General features: G+C 38.9%; 1 protein-coding gene across 7 annotated transcripts in view; it reads right to left on the minus strand.

The window, feature by feature from the left end:
* Positions 1-6,268: 6,268 nt before the first annotated feature.
* APC (APC regulator of WNT signaling pathway) overlaps positions 6,269-18,779 on the minus strand; it is a 93,581-nt gene continuing 81,070 nt past the window's right edge. For 6 of the 7 annotated variants that reach the window (XM_042822803.1, XM_042822802.1, XM_042822804.1 and 3 more), the window contains one exon: positions 6,269-18,355. In XM_042822803.1, the coding sequence (XP_042678737.1) occupies positions 11,788-18,355 (6,568 nt within the window). In that variant the 3' untranslated portion in view covers positions 6,269-11,787. The remainder of the gene's footprint in view (positions 18,356-18,779) is intronic. The other variant, XM_042822805.1, reaches the window with a different exon arrangement.

Consider the following 18,779-nt stretch of genomic DNA (forward strand, 5'->3'; position numbering starts at 1 on the left):
GGAAATCCCGCCCCCTCCTCCCACTTCCGGGGATTCGATTGGACAATGCCGCCATCTATAAAGCACAACGGCCTATCAGAAAGCGAGGCGTATCCGTCAGCGCCGGAAGTTTGAAGAGAGCCGGACCGTGCGTGGCAGCGGCATCCCGCAAGGGGCGGGGGGCAGTGCTGTGCTGCGCGTTGCCCTAGAGTTCCCTGCGGGGCCTCGGTTCTGTATCGGGGACGTTCTGTGCCGGGAGGTCAGAGTGTGACTTTCCGGCGCCTCGGGCCCGTGGCACAGCCCCGGGTCTGTTTGGCCCGTGCTCTCTCGGCGCTTACCCCGACGGGGTGCTCAGAGGGTGGCTGTAGGCCGGCCCCAGCGGTGTCCCTCAGGTTCACGGACGGCCCCGGGGCTTTGCGTCTCCTCCTGGAGATCTTTAGAACTGGTCACACTCGGGCTGCGCCTGCCGGAGGACGCGATGCCCCAGACGGCCTCCGGAAGTCCCCGCAACCTCAGCTGTGCTGTCGCTGCGAATCGCACGGGGCTGACTTCGTGTGCCGTTGCACTCGGCCGTGAATTTTCACGCAGCAGCTGTGTGCCAGGACACGCAAATAGGTGAAGGTGTTCCAATTCCCTGTTACATCGTTACTGAGTATCAGGGCATCCGGTTCTGCATGAAGTGCTGAAGAGGAGGATGCTGAGTCCCACTGCAGCATAGGTGTGCTTGCAGGGAAGATTTGTTCGTGATGTTACTTGTGATATGATTCCTGAAAACGGGAACAGCTGAGTTAAAACTTCAGAAAGAAGCCGGATGGCATTTGGCACCTTTTACTTGAGCTGTGTTACTTGTACTGTGTTACTTGAGCTGTTCAGTCCTCTGAATGATAGGCAAATTTATTGTCTTTCATCTTTGCTCTCGTGTCAGAAGTGAATATGCTGCACAAAGTACTGCAGAAAAGCAGTATTAGCAGTACAACTACGTGGTCTCTGCAGTAGCAGGTTTTGGAACTCTGCAGCTGTTCAGGAGCAAGGCAGGTCTACACAAGTATGACACAACATGCTCTGCGGTTCAAAGGTTACACAAGCAGAGGAGAGCCAAGTTACAAGAGAAGCTTTTGATCCATTGGTAGCTTAGTGCTAAGGATGAGCTGCTGGAGGGTGGTCTGATTGCCATCAAGATGGATAAAATGGAATGTAGCTGTCTAAGGTTATTATTGCAAGCAGTTATTTAGATAGCCATTTTCTGTTCTCATTTTGTTAGCTCTGGATTGATAATGGGTTCCCTATGTTCTTGCTTTGTACAGTCTTTGTTGTATACACATGCACACATGCATGTTACAGTTTAGATCTTCTATCTAAAGATCTAAACAGTTTAGATCTTTCTATCTAAAAAGTGTCAGTGCTACCAGGACCTTGAGAGCTGCTACACAGGATGTCAGCGCTTAATCCATCAAAGTGGCCACAGCTTGTTCTCTCAGCTGTTTTGTTTTGTTTTGTTTTCCTGGGGGGAAGGGGGAGGGAAGGGGAGCTGGCCTCCAGCATCTCTATCCCAAAGGTTTACACAAGAGATAAGTAATCATCAGTGTTTTTAACACCTTACACGCAAATTCCACGCTCCCATTACTTTATGTGCAATGTGAAGTGTGGACAGATGAGATTTCATTACATTCACAGAATCACAGAAACGCCAAGGTCAGAAAAGACCTACAAGATCATCCAGTCCAACCATCCGCCTGTCACCAATAGTTCTCACTAAACCATGTCCCTCAACACAAAATCCAAACGTTCCTTGAACAGGATCAGTTCTGGGACCTCACCAGTCAACAAGGAGTGCTGATAGATAATGGAAAGCGGCTCGGCTATCACCTCCGCCAGTTCCTTCAGCACTCTCGGGTGAATCTCATCTGGCTCCATGGACTTATGACAGTCCATTTAGAGTAGTAAGTCTCTGACTGCTACCTCCTGAATCGTGGGAGGTTTAGTCTGTTCCCCAGCCAAGACTTCCAGGTCAGAGAGCGGAGTACCCTGAGGACAACTGGTCTGACCTTTAAAGACAGACATAAAGAACACATTCAGAACCTCTGCCTTTTCCTTATCCTCAGTGGTCACATTCCCAGCCTCATCCAGTAAAGAAAGGAGATTCTCCTTAGTCCTCCTCTTACTGTTGATGTATTTGTAAAAGAGTTTCTTGTTCCTTTTTACCCCAGCGGCCAGGTTGAGTTCAAATTGGACTTTTGCCTTTCTCATTTTTTCTCTATACATCTTAATTTTTTTTTTCTCTGTGCAGACATGCATTACCTACTGCCTAATCTGTCATGAAACATGGTCATCACTGTAACACATTATCAGTCAGGCTTACTGCAGTTTGTTTTTGTCAAATAACTATACACACAACACTTTCAGGGACACACGTTTCAATACTTTAAAAATGTTTAGAGCTAAATCTCCATCTGCAGGATGATACTCTAGCAAAATTTAAAGAACTATTTAATTGTTTGAGGAAAAAAAAAAAAAAACTGAGTTGACTTCATTAAAAAAAAAAAATGCCTAGAACTTACAGAAGTTTTAAAAGTTACTTCTTCATCCTGTTTTTTCCCCCTTTTTCTTTCTGCAATATTTTAATTTCTATGTTACTTTTTAAAACAAATTGTGGTACATAATTTGACACCAGCTTGAGAAACACTGCTTTAACATTAAAGAAGGCACTGAATGTGGTTGCAATTTGTGAATGGCACAGTATTGCTACTGAACATTAACTTTGCTCTCAGTCAGCACACTTAGTTCAAGACAGTAATTTTGTGCATTTGCTTAATGCTGTTATATTTATCAGTTGCATGCAGCTTTTTAATACCAACATAGTGGGAGTAATGGCTTTTCTTCTAAAACAATGTTTAAATTTACCAAAACAAAGCAAACACTACGTAACCTATACTCTGGTAATAGCAAAAATGTTTATTTGAATCTTTTCCAGATGGAAAAGTCATGAAAAATCATTGGGATTTTCTGGAGTTATAGATTGTATCATATGGTGTATGTGACCGATCATGAGAGAGGTGAGTCTTTACTGTATATCCTATTATTACAAACCAACCTTATTTCTCGATGCATGATATTTTGATACTACCATTCCTAAAATGAAGCATTAGGTACAAACACGGCAATTTAATCATAGAATCATCATTATAGAATGGCTGTAGATGCCATTCAGTTGCTACATTTGTTCTTGGTTATAAGAAAAAACATTTCAGATTTGAGTTCTGTGCATTTCTTGCCTGAAGATTTCAGGGACAGAAGTAGGTCACAAAGCAGACTAGCTTAGACTCATTGCATCTGCTGTCCCTGATATCTGAAATTGAATGACAAAGCAAGGAGAACTTAAAGAGATTTTAAACACTAAAAAAAAAATAAGATGTAGTTGGTGGTGATGATAGGACTCATGTAAGTTTGTAGCAAAATTTCAAGACTGCAAACAATGTCTTTGCTTAGTTCCAGGGACCCTCGTCTCTGAAGCTGTGTAGACTCCTGAAGTTACTCCCTTTGTTGTATGTGCTCTAGAAAGGGAAGTGGCAGGGAGCAGTAACCATTGCATTGCATGCGTTCAGAAAATTCCCTCACTGCATATACTGTCAACAGCAAGTCGTGTACTTAGTCAGAGGCTGTTTTACTGTTAAGCACAGCTAGGGAAGAAAAATAAAATTAAAAGACCTCAAGAGCCCTATAAAATTAAGTAACAGAAGTTCAAAGTGGTTTTGATAGAGACAGTACATTTCACTTGGGGTAAATCCAAATGGTTTGCACAAAAGGGGCAGAACAAGCACAAGCAAATAGTTTGAGCTAAAACTGCTGTGTTTTACTGAAAATGTGTGGAGATGGCAGCTGATTCAGACATAGCTTACATGTTCAATTTTCTCTGACTACATGTTACCCTGCATAGTTATGCTAGAAATGTCTGTGTGATTGGGACTAGTGGATATCATTCAGAAGGCGTGTTTTCAGCTAAATTGGTGCAACAGATTTGTAGTGATCTGCAGAAAGTACAAAACAAAAAGGGGTTCAGAGTGAAATCTCAGTTGGTCCAACTGACACTGAAAGGAAGGAGCCAAGCTAAGAAGTTTTTATCTGCAATCCATGTAAGCAAAGATTCGAAAGTATACATAACAAAAAAATGGAAACGTGCTTCATGAAACACCACTTTAAAATACTGCGTATACCATTTACTTGAAATCCAGGGACTACTCTTAAGTTCCTTCTATGTTAGCAAGCCAAAATCTTGTCTTCTACCCTAGCATTTTGAGATGTACTACCCATGCTTATCCTGGAGCAACAACAGCTACAAAACTGTATTTTGTTATCAGCAGGAACACCAGTTTTGTTCATCTCAGTGGTAGAAGCACATGAACAGCTGATATCCTGTATATCATTAAAAAGCATAGCTATGCTCAAAATTTCCAAGTCCACACTAGGCTTGTTACAATTCAGCTGCCAAGAGCAGCTGACGTGGCATCAGATATTTGCCTAGAGACAGATCTCCTCAGCTGTACTCTGTTGAGAGCTCCAAGTTTTTTTGATTACATCACCAGAGCCCATCCCTTGATTTACATGGAGTAAATAAGTAAACACAGCAGACACTGCACACACAATTCCACTGAGGCACGCAGGTGACTTTCCGGCAACACATTGCCAATGGACTCTATCTATTTAGCTGGGAACAGCAGAACCAACAAAATACCAAGAGAAAAACAGTGATTTCTACACAGCTCTAATTCCCCAATAATTGCAGTCCTCAGTTTTACATCCTCTTACTCAGTGTCCTGCTCTCATCTTGTAGAACAACTGACAGCTACATAAAGTCAGTTCGTAGGACAAAAAGACACCATCAACCATCCACATATATATGACACAATAACACAGTATTTGCACTGAGCTCATAGATTTCACTTAAGCTAGGGGGTTTCTGTTAGTATGACTTCTAAATAAAATTAAACACTTGAGTGTCAAATAATCAGAAATGTAGGGACTGGAAGTGACCTCTGGAGAACATCTAGACCAACTCCAAATCTGATATGACTGTTTAACTGCACAATCATAGAAGGAACAGAAAGACACCAACCCCCTTTCATCATGCAATGGAATAAAAATAAATAAAAATCCCCCACATCCCATTTCCCTCCCAGAAATAAAAATGCCATGTTTCTAGACATTAATATTAGGCCTTTCTGTGATTCTGGGCAGCCTGCTTTAGTATTAAATGTGGAGGTTGGTGGCCCTACATGCAGCAGGGGGGTTGGAGATTCATGATCCCTGATGTCCCTTCCAACGCTGGCCATTCTGTGATTCTGTGATTCTGGGCTTAATCTTCTACCTTCCTGCCCTTCCTTACATCTGCCATCACAGACCTGAGTTAAAGGTCTAAGATTTCACAGGCAAACCCAAGTTCTGTTTATTGTATACGCAAGCTCCTTTTTCCTTTTTCCCTCACCATAAGCGATGTTATTTTGTACAGAATTGTTATGAAATGTAAGCACTCAAAATCCTGTAGTTTTCAAAATCTCTACTGACTTTAAGCTGCCTTTTCTACATTCTGACTATAAACTTCTCTTTCTGCATATAAATTAAGACCAATACGTGTATATTTCACTTCAAAAATAGGGTACCAACTAATCAGTCTAGAAATTAGAACTCACCTTCTGAAAGACAGAGTTACAAGTATTAGGAAAAAAAAAACCCAAAAAACAACAATGTAACTCGGCAATATAGCCTTTTTTTTCCTTAAATGCTTCCAGTTGTGTGTCAATCCTAGAGTAAACAGAAGAGTGCAGAATAAGCATATGTATGTAAGTTCATGTTTGTATGTGTGTGCTGGGAATCAGCAAATCTAGGTCCCCTAATAGTCTCCAGTCAGGGTTTAGATGCAGTAAGGAGGACTGAAATTAACTAAGCTGAAAGTCATAAATAGGCTTTCTTGTGAACTTCTGGTAAAATAAATGTTATGGAATTACACTGTGTGAGAAATAGATTTTGTGTAGTTTGTTTTGAAATGAAACATGGAAGAGAAGAGAGAGGCCTGTTGGTGAGATGTGCATCTCCCTAAGCTTTTATCCACTTTAAAATGTGACTACTACCAAAATAAAACTGCTTGGTTTCTTATACGGTTCTGACTGTTATGTGGTTCTGATATGCATTGTCATCATCTTAACAGCAACTTTCTTTTTAAATGAAAATGTATTTCCAGTACACCAGACACCTAAGATTTAGTTACAGCCAAGAAAAGAATTCCACTCTGACAAGGTGCAATCAGGAGGAAATTTTATATAACACCACCAGTAATAAGTTATGCATCGCAAGACTAAATTCAGAATTAGGATACCGTGAAGCAAAATACATCAGAATAATTGAAGAAATAATTAATTACAGAGATAAGAACAGTAATGCATCTCAGGCAGAAGCAAACAACAAAACTGAAGGAAAGATAATTGTGGGCTGAGTTCATCAAAGAGAAACAACATTCATAGGTGGGAAAAATGTATTTGGTATCAGAGGACAACAACTTATTTGCTTGCAGAGAGCCAGCTCAAGCTTTACACATTTAATTCCCACCAAGAAGTAGGGCCCAAGAGATGCTCAGTTTGTATGCATGTCTTGAGCTAATAACTTTGGATGGAAGTGCATTTCACTGAGTGAACAATTTCCCCCTACACCTTCATATCTTAATCGCAATTTCATGGCCATTCAAAAAAAAAGAATGCTTTCACCAACAACAAAATTAAATAATTTCCTTAACTCCTGGAAGTGGCAGAAATTTGTAAATACAAGAATCTCCAACTATATGGAAATCTCCTAAGGAACAGATGACTTGCAAAACGAGGCTAGGGAGGCATTACTCAGTCTCAGAATGGACAAACTGCACATCTGGTAAACTGAAAGTTGACAGCAGAAAACGCAGTTATTAAATACATACTTGGTATTGATCTGGCATCAAAAATTTACTGACACCTACATGACTGTTGTGAACTCTTAAGCTCTTCAGCACCACACCAAATCCCCTTGCACTTCCAATATGTAGCCAAATACAACACACAACCAACTTACATTCAGACTAAAAACTCAACCTTATCTACATCAACATTCTCTAAAACATGTTTACAGATAAAATCTGTTACTCTGCATATAGTAAACTATGAAGCAAGAATGACACTTCTATACGTGATTTAAAATAAAAAAAAGTGGGGACATCTCTTTTGGTGATACTTAAAAGTGCAAAGGAGATGGCTGTGGTAGCAGCGAGTGAACACATTTGCGTGATGAGGTTAATAAAGTCCTCAAAGGTCTAAGCATGGGAAGGAAGTCATGCTTCATATAAATGGACACCTCACTTTTGATTTGTCCAAATCACACATCCAGAACAAAGCTGTCACATAGGTGGATTGGGCTTTGCATGGTGTTACTGCAAGTAGGTGAAATTACGTTCAGGTCCAAGTCTACAAAGAAATGTTAGCAACATTTATGGTTCTGTGTACTATTTAATGGAAAGTGTGAAAAGACATTTGGGAGGCACCTAGCAACAAAAGACTGCAAGAGGATGTTAAAGTTCTCTTCAGCGTTCTTCTAGATCATCCCTATGGGTAATACTCTCTTCATTAGGGACAGGGTAATGTCTCTCCCCTTTTTGAGCCCCCTCTAGAAAACAGCTAACTACAGTAAATCATTCTATTGGAAGGATTTAATATTGCATTTAATATTGCAAATTTAAAAATTAGAATTTCACATATGGTAGAAAAAAATATTTCGTAGTTTGTGATGAAGAAAAAATTATTTTCTACAAACATCATACTTCTGATGTTAACTGTCAGAATTTCCAGGGTAAAGGACTTCCCTGGAACACAGCATGTTTAAAAAGCACTGTTAGGCCACTTAGCCAGAAATTTAAAATGAAGAAGAGTACAAAACTTTTATTTGCTTTTGCCATCTCAAGAAGGATTAACAGCTGTTCTTGAGCTTGGGTGTACTGGCTTACAATTGCAAGTGATGGTTTGATACAATCTCCTTCCATCAGCTCTAGCTGTTTTCTTCTTTTCTGCTTCCCTAGGCAGATTGTCTGATCTTGCACTGAGCAAATTCAGCATACTTAAGAGGCTTTAACCCAACTCCTTCCAACCAGTTCTGCTAGGTAAGAGCAGATCTGGACTACTGACGGGTCAGATGAGTGCTGTTGCTTACATTAATTGATGTTTATTGAAGAATAGCATAATTGATTACTTGCATTCAGAAGCCAACTCCCGCTTAAACAATATTCCAGTCTTGTCAGGAAATCATGGCAAGGCCATGGGCTTTCAATTTTCGAGCTACCAAATCTGACAGGTTTAAGAATTATCTATGAAGTTTCAAAGGAAAATATTCTGACAGAGAACTGTACGTGAAAAATACATATAGGTAAGTTCCCTTTTAAAGTTTGCAATATTTAGTCAGAAAAGCTTCCATAAAAATTACATTAACTGTGTTAATTACAATAACATTAACTATGGCATACAGCAAGAAACTAGAATAAACATTTTAAACATAAAAAACTGCAGAAAAGACATGTTCCCACTTTTCACATAAAGAACACAAAGCTTTATTAAACTAAATAAAGGACAACTGCAGGTCAGCATTCCAATCACTAAAGTTCTATCAAAATGTATATCCCCAAAAAACGGTAACATGAATCTTGGTTTCCTTAGCTCCTTGCTTTCCTTTGTTTTGCCTCAACACTGATGATGTTCTGGTTCATGCTGTGCCATGCTCATTATAATAAAACCAAGGAGCAAGAGAAAACTTTAGCAGCATAAACCAAATCTGGCAACCATTAATCTAGACATTGTTTAACAAAATACAAGACTAAATATACTTAATACAGCCATTTTCCATTTTTCTGATCTTATATTTCCAGGATTCATTTTTATAGTTAAGCGTAAAATCTACCTTTGTATCCTAATCACTAATATGAATCAAACATCATGTATGTCCTTAAATATTCTAGTAAGTCTCTTAATGGATACTAAGCATTTTAGATAAAGAATCAGAGAAATGCTTTGGTAAGGAATTTTAAAAGATCACTAAGCATCTCTCTGCACAAAGGCAATGTGAAATACACTGAAGTCCATCCCCTTATGTTTCCTAACCTTCTTCTTAAAACTTCTGTAATGGAAATTTAACAACTCCCATGGGAAGCATATTTTAGTGTTTCACTACCCTTATACTTGGAAAGTTTATCTCATCGGCCTTTGCTACAAACGTAGGTTAGTTATGAGGATATTAAGAGAAACTTCCCAATTAAAAAGAAGTACCTCCTAGACTATCTAAATAAGCCACTACAACTTTCAAATACATTCTGGTGTTTGATATGCATACAATTATTTATTTCACCTCATGTTTTCATGATCTTTAGATTACCTCAGTTACAAAACTGAAACTAGAACTTATCTATAAAGTTTACCTTTAAATTCTTAGATAAAGGAGATGCAAAGCTGGTATTAACTGACTATCCTGGGTAAAATGGTATACCTTCAGAATATTCTATTCTACGTTATCAGTTACAAAACATCACAAAAAAAAAAAAAAAGTATAACATACTTTGTAATAAAGATGGTCTTCTATTTTAAACGTAAGGATGGAGTATTCTACTCCAACAGAAAGTCCTGACTTCAAAACAAATCAGTCTGTCTCTATTTCATCTTGAAAAGTACAGTGAGGTTCATATTAAAAGTTTTGTGAAGATACCACGTGCAAAATATTATGAATGCTAACATGCTGTTTGTTAAGAGCTACACCAACCAGGTGGTGTGGAAATGTAGCATGTCTTGAAAAATTTGACAAGAGGCAAAGAATGAAACAAAATAAAATACCACTTGTTCAAAAAATCCGCATTTTTGGTATTGGCTTTGAATTTACTGCTGACAGTATCTCAATTCTGTTCGTAAACACTACAAGTCTTATTAGGAATTCAAGATAAAGTTGATTAATCTTAATAGCAGATGACGCACAAAAGCCACAGATGTGAAACACTGTAACAATGTTAAGCCTACCATAATGTTAAATTACTCTATTTCAGCGCTACTTAAAATTAGGGCATCTTGAATCCTGAATACCAACTATTTAGAATGCTAACTTAAGAACAGTCGAGCTGACACAGAACAAAACTGAAGCAATTTTGGGGTTTCTTCAATCATGCACAAATGGTTAATGTTCTATTATCTCATGTTTCTACTTTAAATGAAATCTTATTTAAATTCAATCTATTTATATATTTAAAGCACTAATCTATCTTTTCAGCATTATCCTAACACAAACCATATTTGCATCAAAAAGGCTTGAGGCAGCAAAGGTCCTGGTTTGCATACAAAATCATTTTTCCACTACAACAAACGTTCTGTGATGAAATTCTTGTGGTATTTTTCCCTTTATAATTTTTTAAAAAAATAAAATTGCATGAAGATTTCAAATAGAATTAAAATTTCATCTCACAGTAGTCACTATTTCACATTCTACATTATATCCCCAATTAAAAAAAAAAAAAAAGTTTCAATTTATAAATATCATTTTTATACATGTAATATTGTTTCGGTTTGCAGTGATGAAAGCAATTATCCCACTTGACTGCTTGCAATACCCTGCCTTTAGCCTTGTTATGCACCTGAGATGGGTGAAACTGTCTCCATTACAATTATATTACAGAAGACCTGAGGCCTGATCCTGCAACTGTTACAAACATCCTACAACAGCCATTTCAGTCACTAAGAATGAATATTGAGGGTGCAAGATTCTCCTGCATCAGGCCATAAGTGTAAGTGCATTATACATATTAAAAGGTGACATCTCAAAGTAAAATACTGTGTTTTTATGTAATGCAAAAGTAACACACACGATTTACATATAGTAATAATTTATTCTGAAATGTTCATTTTAGTCTCTGTTGAGACATCACCCATGTCTCATTAATAAAGAGCAGCCATCTCACCTCAAATACCAGAATATACAGCAAGTTACAGCATAGCAAAAATGAAGGAAAAAAAAAAAAATCTACCTACTTGGAGATGAAATCTAGTTCAGGTAAAATAATTTCGGTCAAGGTTTTACAGTTACACAGCTTTTCTTTTTTTTCTATATATTTTTTTCTTTTCCCCAGGGCATAAAGAAAGTGTAAATCGTTACACCATACCTATCTATGCACATTATGTGACCACAAATGTTATCGTTACTTCAGAAAATAACCGTCAGTTCCATTCATGCAGAAAAGCAAGCTGGGAATGCTTGTTCAGCAGAAACAATATTACTGTGAATTTCACAGCCACATGATTAATTACTGGGTTAGATGGACTCACAAATACTAAAACTGAGTATATTTTTTTTGCATAAATAATACCAGTTCTTCCCTGATGTAGTTTAGTCAGTCTGTAGTCTAGAAATGATTGATAAAGCAGTATGACTCCATCATCTCTATATGCAATGTTCAATGATTTCAAGACAAGCAATATTTAAAGGATTATGGGATGGGATGCTAATTAAATACATGTTAAACATACTGTACAAATATACTTGCATTAGCAATTTTATTTCAAACTGTCAATCACATTTTCCTCCAAAATATTACCAGTGAAGACAAAGTATACTATCAAATATGGCTTCCAGAACAAGGACTCTCTAACAAGAATCAAACCTATTTACAAAAACAAACAAACAAAAAAATCAATCCCCATCATTTGAAGTTTCATTTGAAATAAAACTTCTAAGTAGCTGCTGTGTTTAATACATCAGTTTTATTTTTTGATGTATTTAAACAGAAGTCACCAGGTAAGAGCCAGAATGACGTTTGGGACTCTGAGTTCCACTGGAGTCTGTATTTTCAGACTTTGAGTCACGTTTCTTTGTGCTGTTATTTACTGGTGTTGGTATCTGGGATGGCCGAGCTGAACTATTGTCCACACTACTCTTCCTACGGCTTGGATTGTAATTGAAAGGAGTTACTCTTGCTGCAACAGCACCAATCGGAGAGCTATGTTTGCTTGAACTACTGGAACTGAATGGTGTACGCTCGCTCACAGTACTTTCGTTGTTTTCTGGTGCAGGAACAGGATTGGTCTGCAGAGGTTTTGTTTCACTGCCTTTCTTGTCTGGACTGTCCATCTGAAAGAAAGAGTTCAGACGATTTTCTAAACCAATGGTACGAACAGGAACACTTCCATTCCCTGGATTTTGTTTTTCTTGAATCTCTTTAGAATCTTTGCCATTCACAACCCCCTTCTCTGAAACACTGTCAATAACAGGAGGAGTATTTCCAGTTGGGGACCTTCCAGATCGAGGATTATTAATTGGGCAGTCCTCAATCCTCACCCAAACATCCTCAGTCTTAGAGACAGCTGGTGCCATCTGATAAATTAGAGTTTTGGAATCAGAGCTACTTGTGGCACTCGAGGAAGGATGCTGAGGATCATTCATTATTTGGGGGATTTCATTTTCTTTTATTTTTCTCCAAGTACCTTTTGCTGGTGCTTGGCTTTCTTTACTTTGCTTCTGCCCAGAAAGAGAACTTCCATGTTGCTTTTCATCTTCACTTTTTGCCTTTTCGCTGGATTCTGAAGAAGCTGACAGAATTGAGGAAGAACTTCCAGTTCTTCTCCAAGTGCTTACACGAGGAAGTGATGAGGAATGCTTACTATGTTCACGTTTCCATGTTCCTGATCTGTTGATTGGCAATCTAGATGGACTCTCAGAATGAGAACGCGTTATATCATGACGTTTTGCTGGTCTCCCATCATATTCTACAGAAGGGCTCAGATTAGGGGGTAATTTTCGCCAGCCACTAGTTTGGGCAGTTGAATGAGTGGATAAAGACATATCAGGAAGTGAGGGACTTAAAACTGGAGTCTGTAGTTGGGATCTTGTGGGAGAATCTGGTCTGGAAGGAGACAGAGATTCAAATGAAGCAGACTCTTCCAATTTACGTCTTAGAGTTGGGCTTGGAGCTTCTTTAATAAAAGTTGACTGGCGAACAAGAACAGGCCTCTCAGACCTGTCAGATTCACTTCCGCTAGATTTTGCTGATGACATTCTGGATAAGTCAGTCTTTTTGTTTGATGCACCACTACCAAGAATTTGATTCAATCCTTTGGAAGCAGACTCACTTCTTGGAATGCTACTGGTATTCTTAGTTAAGGCAGTTTGCTTTGTAAGGTTTTGCTGGCTCATCTGCCTGCCTGGTGATGTATATGACATCCTACCTGAACTTGAAGATTTAGTTGAAGCAGTGCTAGGAGATGATGTTCTTGGCAACTGAGACAGTTTGTTGGGAGGACTTATACCATTTCTTCCTGGGGAAATTGAGTTTCTGCCTGGAGATTGCAGAGGCCTGCTCAATGGCTGCTGTTGAGGTCTAGAAGGAGTGGAGTCTCTAGATCCTGATCTAGAAGGTCCTTTACTTGATCCACTCTGGTTCAACCCTGACAGTTGCCTAGTTACAGGAGCTGGCTCAGGTTTTACTGATGACTTGACTCCTCTTGGGGAACTAGCTGAACTCTGGCCTTCACTGGGACTCTTGGAATTTGTGTTTTTGAATGGGGGGCCTTTTTTGGAAACAGGACTAGTACTTGAAGAACTATTTCGAACTCCCGGAATATGAATCATTGTCCTGCCACGTGAAATTGAAGGCACACTTGTTTGTTGTGGTTGCTTTAACTGACTTGAAACTTCTGAATTGGAGCGAGCTTTTCCTGTAATTATACTTTTATATACTCTTTTCCCTCCTTTGATTCCCTTACTTTCGGATTCTACTTTTTTAGATTCCAGTGTACTTTTCTCTCCTGGCTTAAGAATTCGTGGACCTTTATTACTAGTAAAAGGTTTCTCTTCTTGGTCCGGGGTAAGATGGAATGGTGATCCCAGAGAAATACCAGATTTTAGTGAAAGGATAGAATCAGAGTCTGATGAAGCTTGTCTAGATAGTGATGCAGCAGCTGCAGCTTGATGCAGGCTACTAACTATAGAATTTGCACCTTCCTGTATAGCTTTCCAATCAAAGTTCTCTGAATCGGGTGAAAAACCATGTTCTGAATCTGGCCTCTGTATCTCTCTCAAATCCAGTGTTAAATCTTCTGCCAGCATACCACCTATATTTCTGGAATTACTTTTTTCACTTTCACTCTTTATTCTTGATGGTTTTTTCTTTTTAGGCATGGCAGAACTAATGCATTCCTGCAAAAGATCATCTTCTGAGTCAATACTTAGAGAACTCAGAGAGCTATTTCTAGAGAAACATACTGGTGTGTCTTCAACATGAAATGATTTAGGTGCATAACCAGAAGTCTGTGGTCTGTTTGATTCTATCTGTGAATCAGGAGCCTCAGTTCGCTTTACTGGTTCTTCTTCTTTGTTGTTATTATTTTCTTGATCAATATCACTAAGGGAACTAAGAGATGAATTGCGAGAAAAACAAACAGGTGTGTTTTCGATAGCAAAATTCTGCATCTTCTCATCCGTAGCTGCCCCTCTGTCTGGAATATCTTTATTTGGCTGACAGAAAGTTTTAGACTGGCTTCTGCTTGTTGGGTGTTTTTGGCAAACTTGTGTCCTATTACTTGGTTGCTGACTTGAAGGCTGTTCCACGTTAGGGCAGTCTTTAGTTTCTATTTCCTTTGCTTCTTTTCCTTTTCTTAATTCTGCCTTTTCCCTTGAAAGGTCAACATCATCATCATCAAAATCCAAAGAACTTAAGGAATCATTGCGTGAAAAACAATACGGAGTTCCCTCAATAGGTGTGTAATGATGAGGGGAATCAAATGTAAAGCTTCCTCTTACACGCTCCTCATTATTTGAAAGTTTGTCATTAAAATCTCTAGAATTATTTTTAAGATTCTGTTTCTTTGTATCTCTGTTCTCTGGATAGCTTCTTTCATTACTAATTTGGCTTTTAGACTCTGTGCTTTTTCTTACACGTGCTCTATATTCACTATTTTGGGGAACAGGCTTTACTGGTGATGTTGGCTTCTTTTTCTCAATTTCTGATGGATTTTTGTTATTTAAAGATGTAGATGCTTGTTGGATTTGATCCATTATTTTCTTCACTCTAAAAGGTTTGTGACTTTTACCTTTTGGCATAGCTGAGTTAATGCACTCAGCCAGAATATCACCCTCTTCTGTTTTGTCATCATCCAGTCCTGGGCCACTCACACTTATGCTTTTTACTTTCTGAGCATCATCTGTACTTCTACCTTCTGTAGGAATAGTATCCCTCTTCTCAAATTCCCCTGACTCTGCCCCTGTACCCACACTGTCTACATTGGCCAACTCATTTGGTGGTGATTCTATTGTGAGATCACTCAAAGATGTAGCTGTTGAAAAATTTATTGGTGTACCCTCAACACAATATACTCGTGGCATATCATCTCCTGGTGTAAAACTCACATGCTTTTGGGATTGCAATCGGCTTTGGGAAGGCAGAAGTTTATAAACTGGCAGCTGGCTTGGCTTTCTGGCTACAGGAGGAGGTATTTTTGGAGCAGATGCTTGAGAAGGCTTTTTGGCTTTACGTGAAGACTTTGTAGGCATTGCAGAAATAATACATTCTTCCAGTATTTCTATATCATCATCATCAGAATCATCCAGAATGTCTTTTTCTGCTTCAGAAGGCTTCTCTGCTTTATCCTCTTGGTTATCCTTTGTATCATCTGACTGTTCAGGCTCTGCTTCATTTCCATGTTCATTTTCATGTACAGGAGGCATTATTCTTAACTCTACATCTTTCTGTATAAATGGCTCATCAAGACTCAGAGCACTCAGGCTAGAAGAGCAAGAAAACCCATCTGGTGTACTTTCTGTGGCAAAATGTAATAGCGTATCAGCCTCTGGCAGTACCTGAACTCTCTGAACTGCTGCATTTACAGCTGCTTGTCTAGGACCAGGCTCTCTCTTTTCTGCACTAGGTACTTTACCTTTAGCTACATCTCTTTTCACCTGAACTCCTTGAGCAGGGGGTGGTGTTTTACTTCTGCTTGGAGGCATTGTTTGTCCTGGGCTGTCTGGAAGATCACTTGGACTTATAATACCACTCACCATTCCACTGCAAGGCTCACTTTGAACCGAACTAGCAATTGAACGGCTTTCAAAACTATCCAGGGAACTTACAGAAGTACATCTACTGAACATGAGAGGAGTTTCCTGTACATAATGTTCCGGTGGGCTTTTAGGAGTCTGTGCACCACTCTTTGAGGGAGATTTGGCACCTGAAGAAAATTCAACAGCTTTATGTCTGGAGGAATCAGAAGGTGATAAACTGGAAGTTGGAAGTCTACTGGATTTTGTTCTGATATGTTGTGATGTTGATGTGATTTCACTTACTGCAGCTTCTGTAGATAGAGCCCCACTGTTTTCCTTCAGTTCTGCTATCTGTAGTGTATTATTAGTATCAGTCACACGTGTGGATTGATCACGCCCTATTTCATCTTCAGCTGATGACAAAGATGACAAAGAGCTACACCTTGAAAAACATATTGGTGTATCTTCCACACAATAAGTTTGTATAGTTTCCTGATTAATGGAAGGAGTCTTACAGGAGGCGGTCTTTTGAGCATGACTGCCTCTGCTCTGTGCAGAACTTGGATGAAGCTGATTCTGCCTCTTTGAACCTGCTGAAGGGGCTGATGTATTTCCACTGCTTGAGGAAATATGGTCAGTTTTAGTGCTCTGCACTGAAGAAGTCTTTGAAAAAGTAAAAGATGGCTTCTGAGAAGAGGGAGGAACTTCTGTTGAATACTTCAGACTATAATCAATGGGTTGATCAACATGATGTTCCTCTTCATTGTACTTTATACTGTAATTGGTTGGTCTGTCTTCTTCTTCATGCTGTTCCTCCTCAGAATAGCGTTCACTGTAGTTGGTTGGCTTATCATCATCATAATCATCGACCTGGCACAAGGACTGATTTACTTTCTGATTGATTCCAAGAGTTGACCCTACTCTGTTCTGATCTGAACCATTGGATCCTCTTGATCTAAATGAAGGAACACAGTCTTGTTGTCCAAAAGGTGATTGATATTTCATGTGTTTATCATCTCCACTTTCAGTGTACACAGGGTATGTTGTACTTTGGCTCCTTGACGGCCTTTGGTCATTTTGTTTCATTTCATCATCTATTATATGCTTAGGCCTTGCCCATCTTTCATTCTGAGAAGGACTCTGCCTTCCAGAATTTAACTGTTCATCTGAATATTTAAGACTATAGTTAATAGGAGTGTCTAGTTCTCCATCATTGTCATCCATGTGATTTGCACTATGTATCTTATGTGCCAAGTCAGCTGGATATTGCCCATAACTACAAAATTTACTTTCATCATCCTCAGAGTAAGATTCAATGGAAGGTTTCATTTGGCCTCTTTTACCATAGCCATCACTGCTGCTGACACTATTTAAGCTGTCATTTGATGCTCTCTTGTATTCCATTTTTGTGTAAGGCACAGGACATGGCCTGCTTGAATTCTCAGATTTTGGAAAGTATGTATTCGAGTGTGTATGGGCACTGGCTGCTCTCCTTGTGGTATTTCTGTCTTCTGTCAAACAGTGCATTTCAGAAGTGGAACTGGAACTTCTGTCGTCTTGTGGAATATGCATGCTTGTCACTTCTTCCATAACCTTGGCAATTTGAGCTGCAGCTGTAGAAATTTGCATTCCTATTCTCTTAGAGGAGTTTCCACTGTTCTCTGTAGCTGGATGATAGGCATTTAAACCTACTGCTCGATCTCTGTCAAGACTTCTGTCTTTCTCAGACAGACAATTTTCTATGTTTCCTCTACTAGAAGAAGAGGATCCAGGCAATACTGTAGAATTTAAATATGGAGAAAGTACAGTCATGTTACCAGCACTAAAACTCTCTGTTCTGCATACCCCATCATCATGACGATTAGAGTCCAAAACATACTCACTGTATATATTCTGCTTATGTCTCTGCTTATTACGGTGAGATGCTTTTGGGCTTAAATTATCAATATTGTCAAAAGTCTCTGATAAATGTTGTGCATCTAATTCTGCTTCCAGTGCCTTTTGTTTTCTAACATGAAGAGATGGTAAGCTTGATCCTGGAGACATAATGTTAGCATCCTTATACTTTGCTGGCCTGTTTGCCATGAGATTTCTTAGAGCTGCAGCACTGCCCATTGCTATCATTTTGTGTTTCGAGTGAATGAGATTTTTGAGCATGCTGACCGCTCCCATGTCCCAAAGTGCCTCCTGATCCTTTGCATTTCGTGCAGAAAGATTCCACAGGGTTCCACATGCGTTACTGACTATTGTCAAACTGTGTGACTTCAAGTGTTGTAACAAGGTTTGTAAGCAACTGTTCTCTCGCAAGATTTGCCTGATAATAAGTAATTGAAAACAAAAATCATTAAGTGACATTTGCAACAGATCAGAGACAAACAAACTAAAAACTTACTACACTGCAAGCAATTTAATCCTTTAAAAGGATAGTTACAATTATCCAGTGCAAATTTATCTTATTTTTTCTCTACTCCTGTGGAATCTATCTAAATGCTAATCAAATGCTACTATAAACACAAATTGTTACTCCCACCCTACCCTCTCGAAAATATTTCTCCTTCCAGATTGCTTCCTATGGCTGATAATGACTTACGAATCTTTTATTCCCATGAAAAGACTCTACTACTATTCATCATCTATAAGCAGCAGATATTTATCTGTTTGCTTATTTCTGTTACCTAAGTGGAATGCCTGCTAATTCGTTACAAATTATTGTATTTTATATTACTCTACCTGCATTC

Source organism: Centrocercus urophasianus, unplaced genomic scaffold, assembly GCF_019232065.1.
Source record: "Centrocercus urophasianus isolate 14NV4802_14NV808 unplaced genomic scaffold, USGS_Curo_1.0 seq_21, whole genome shotgun sequence".
In the NCBI taxonomy this organism is placed as follows: Eukaryota; Metazoa; Chordata; class Aves; order Galliformes; family Phasianidae; genus Centrocercus; species Centrocercus urophasianus.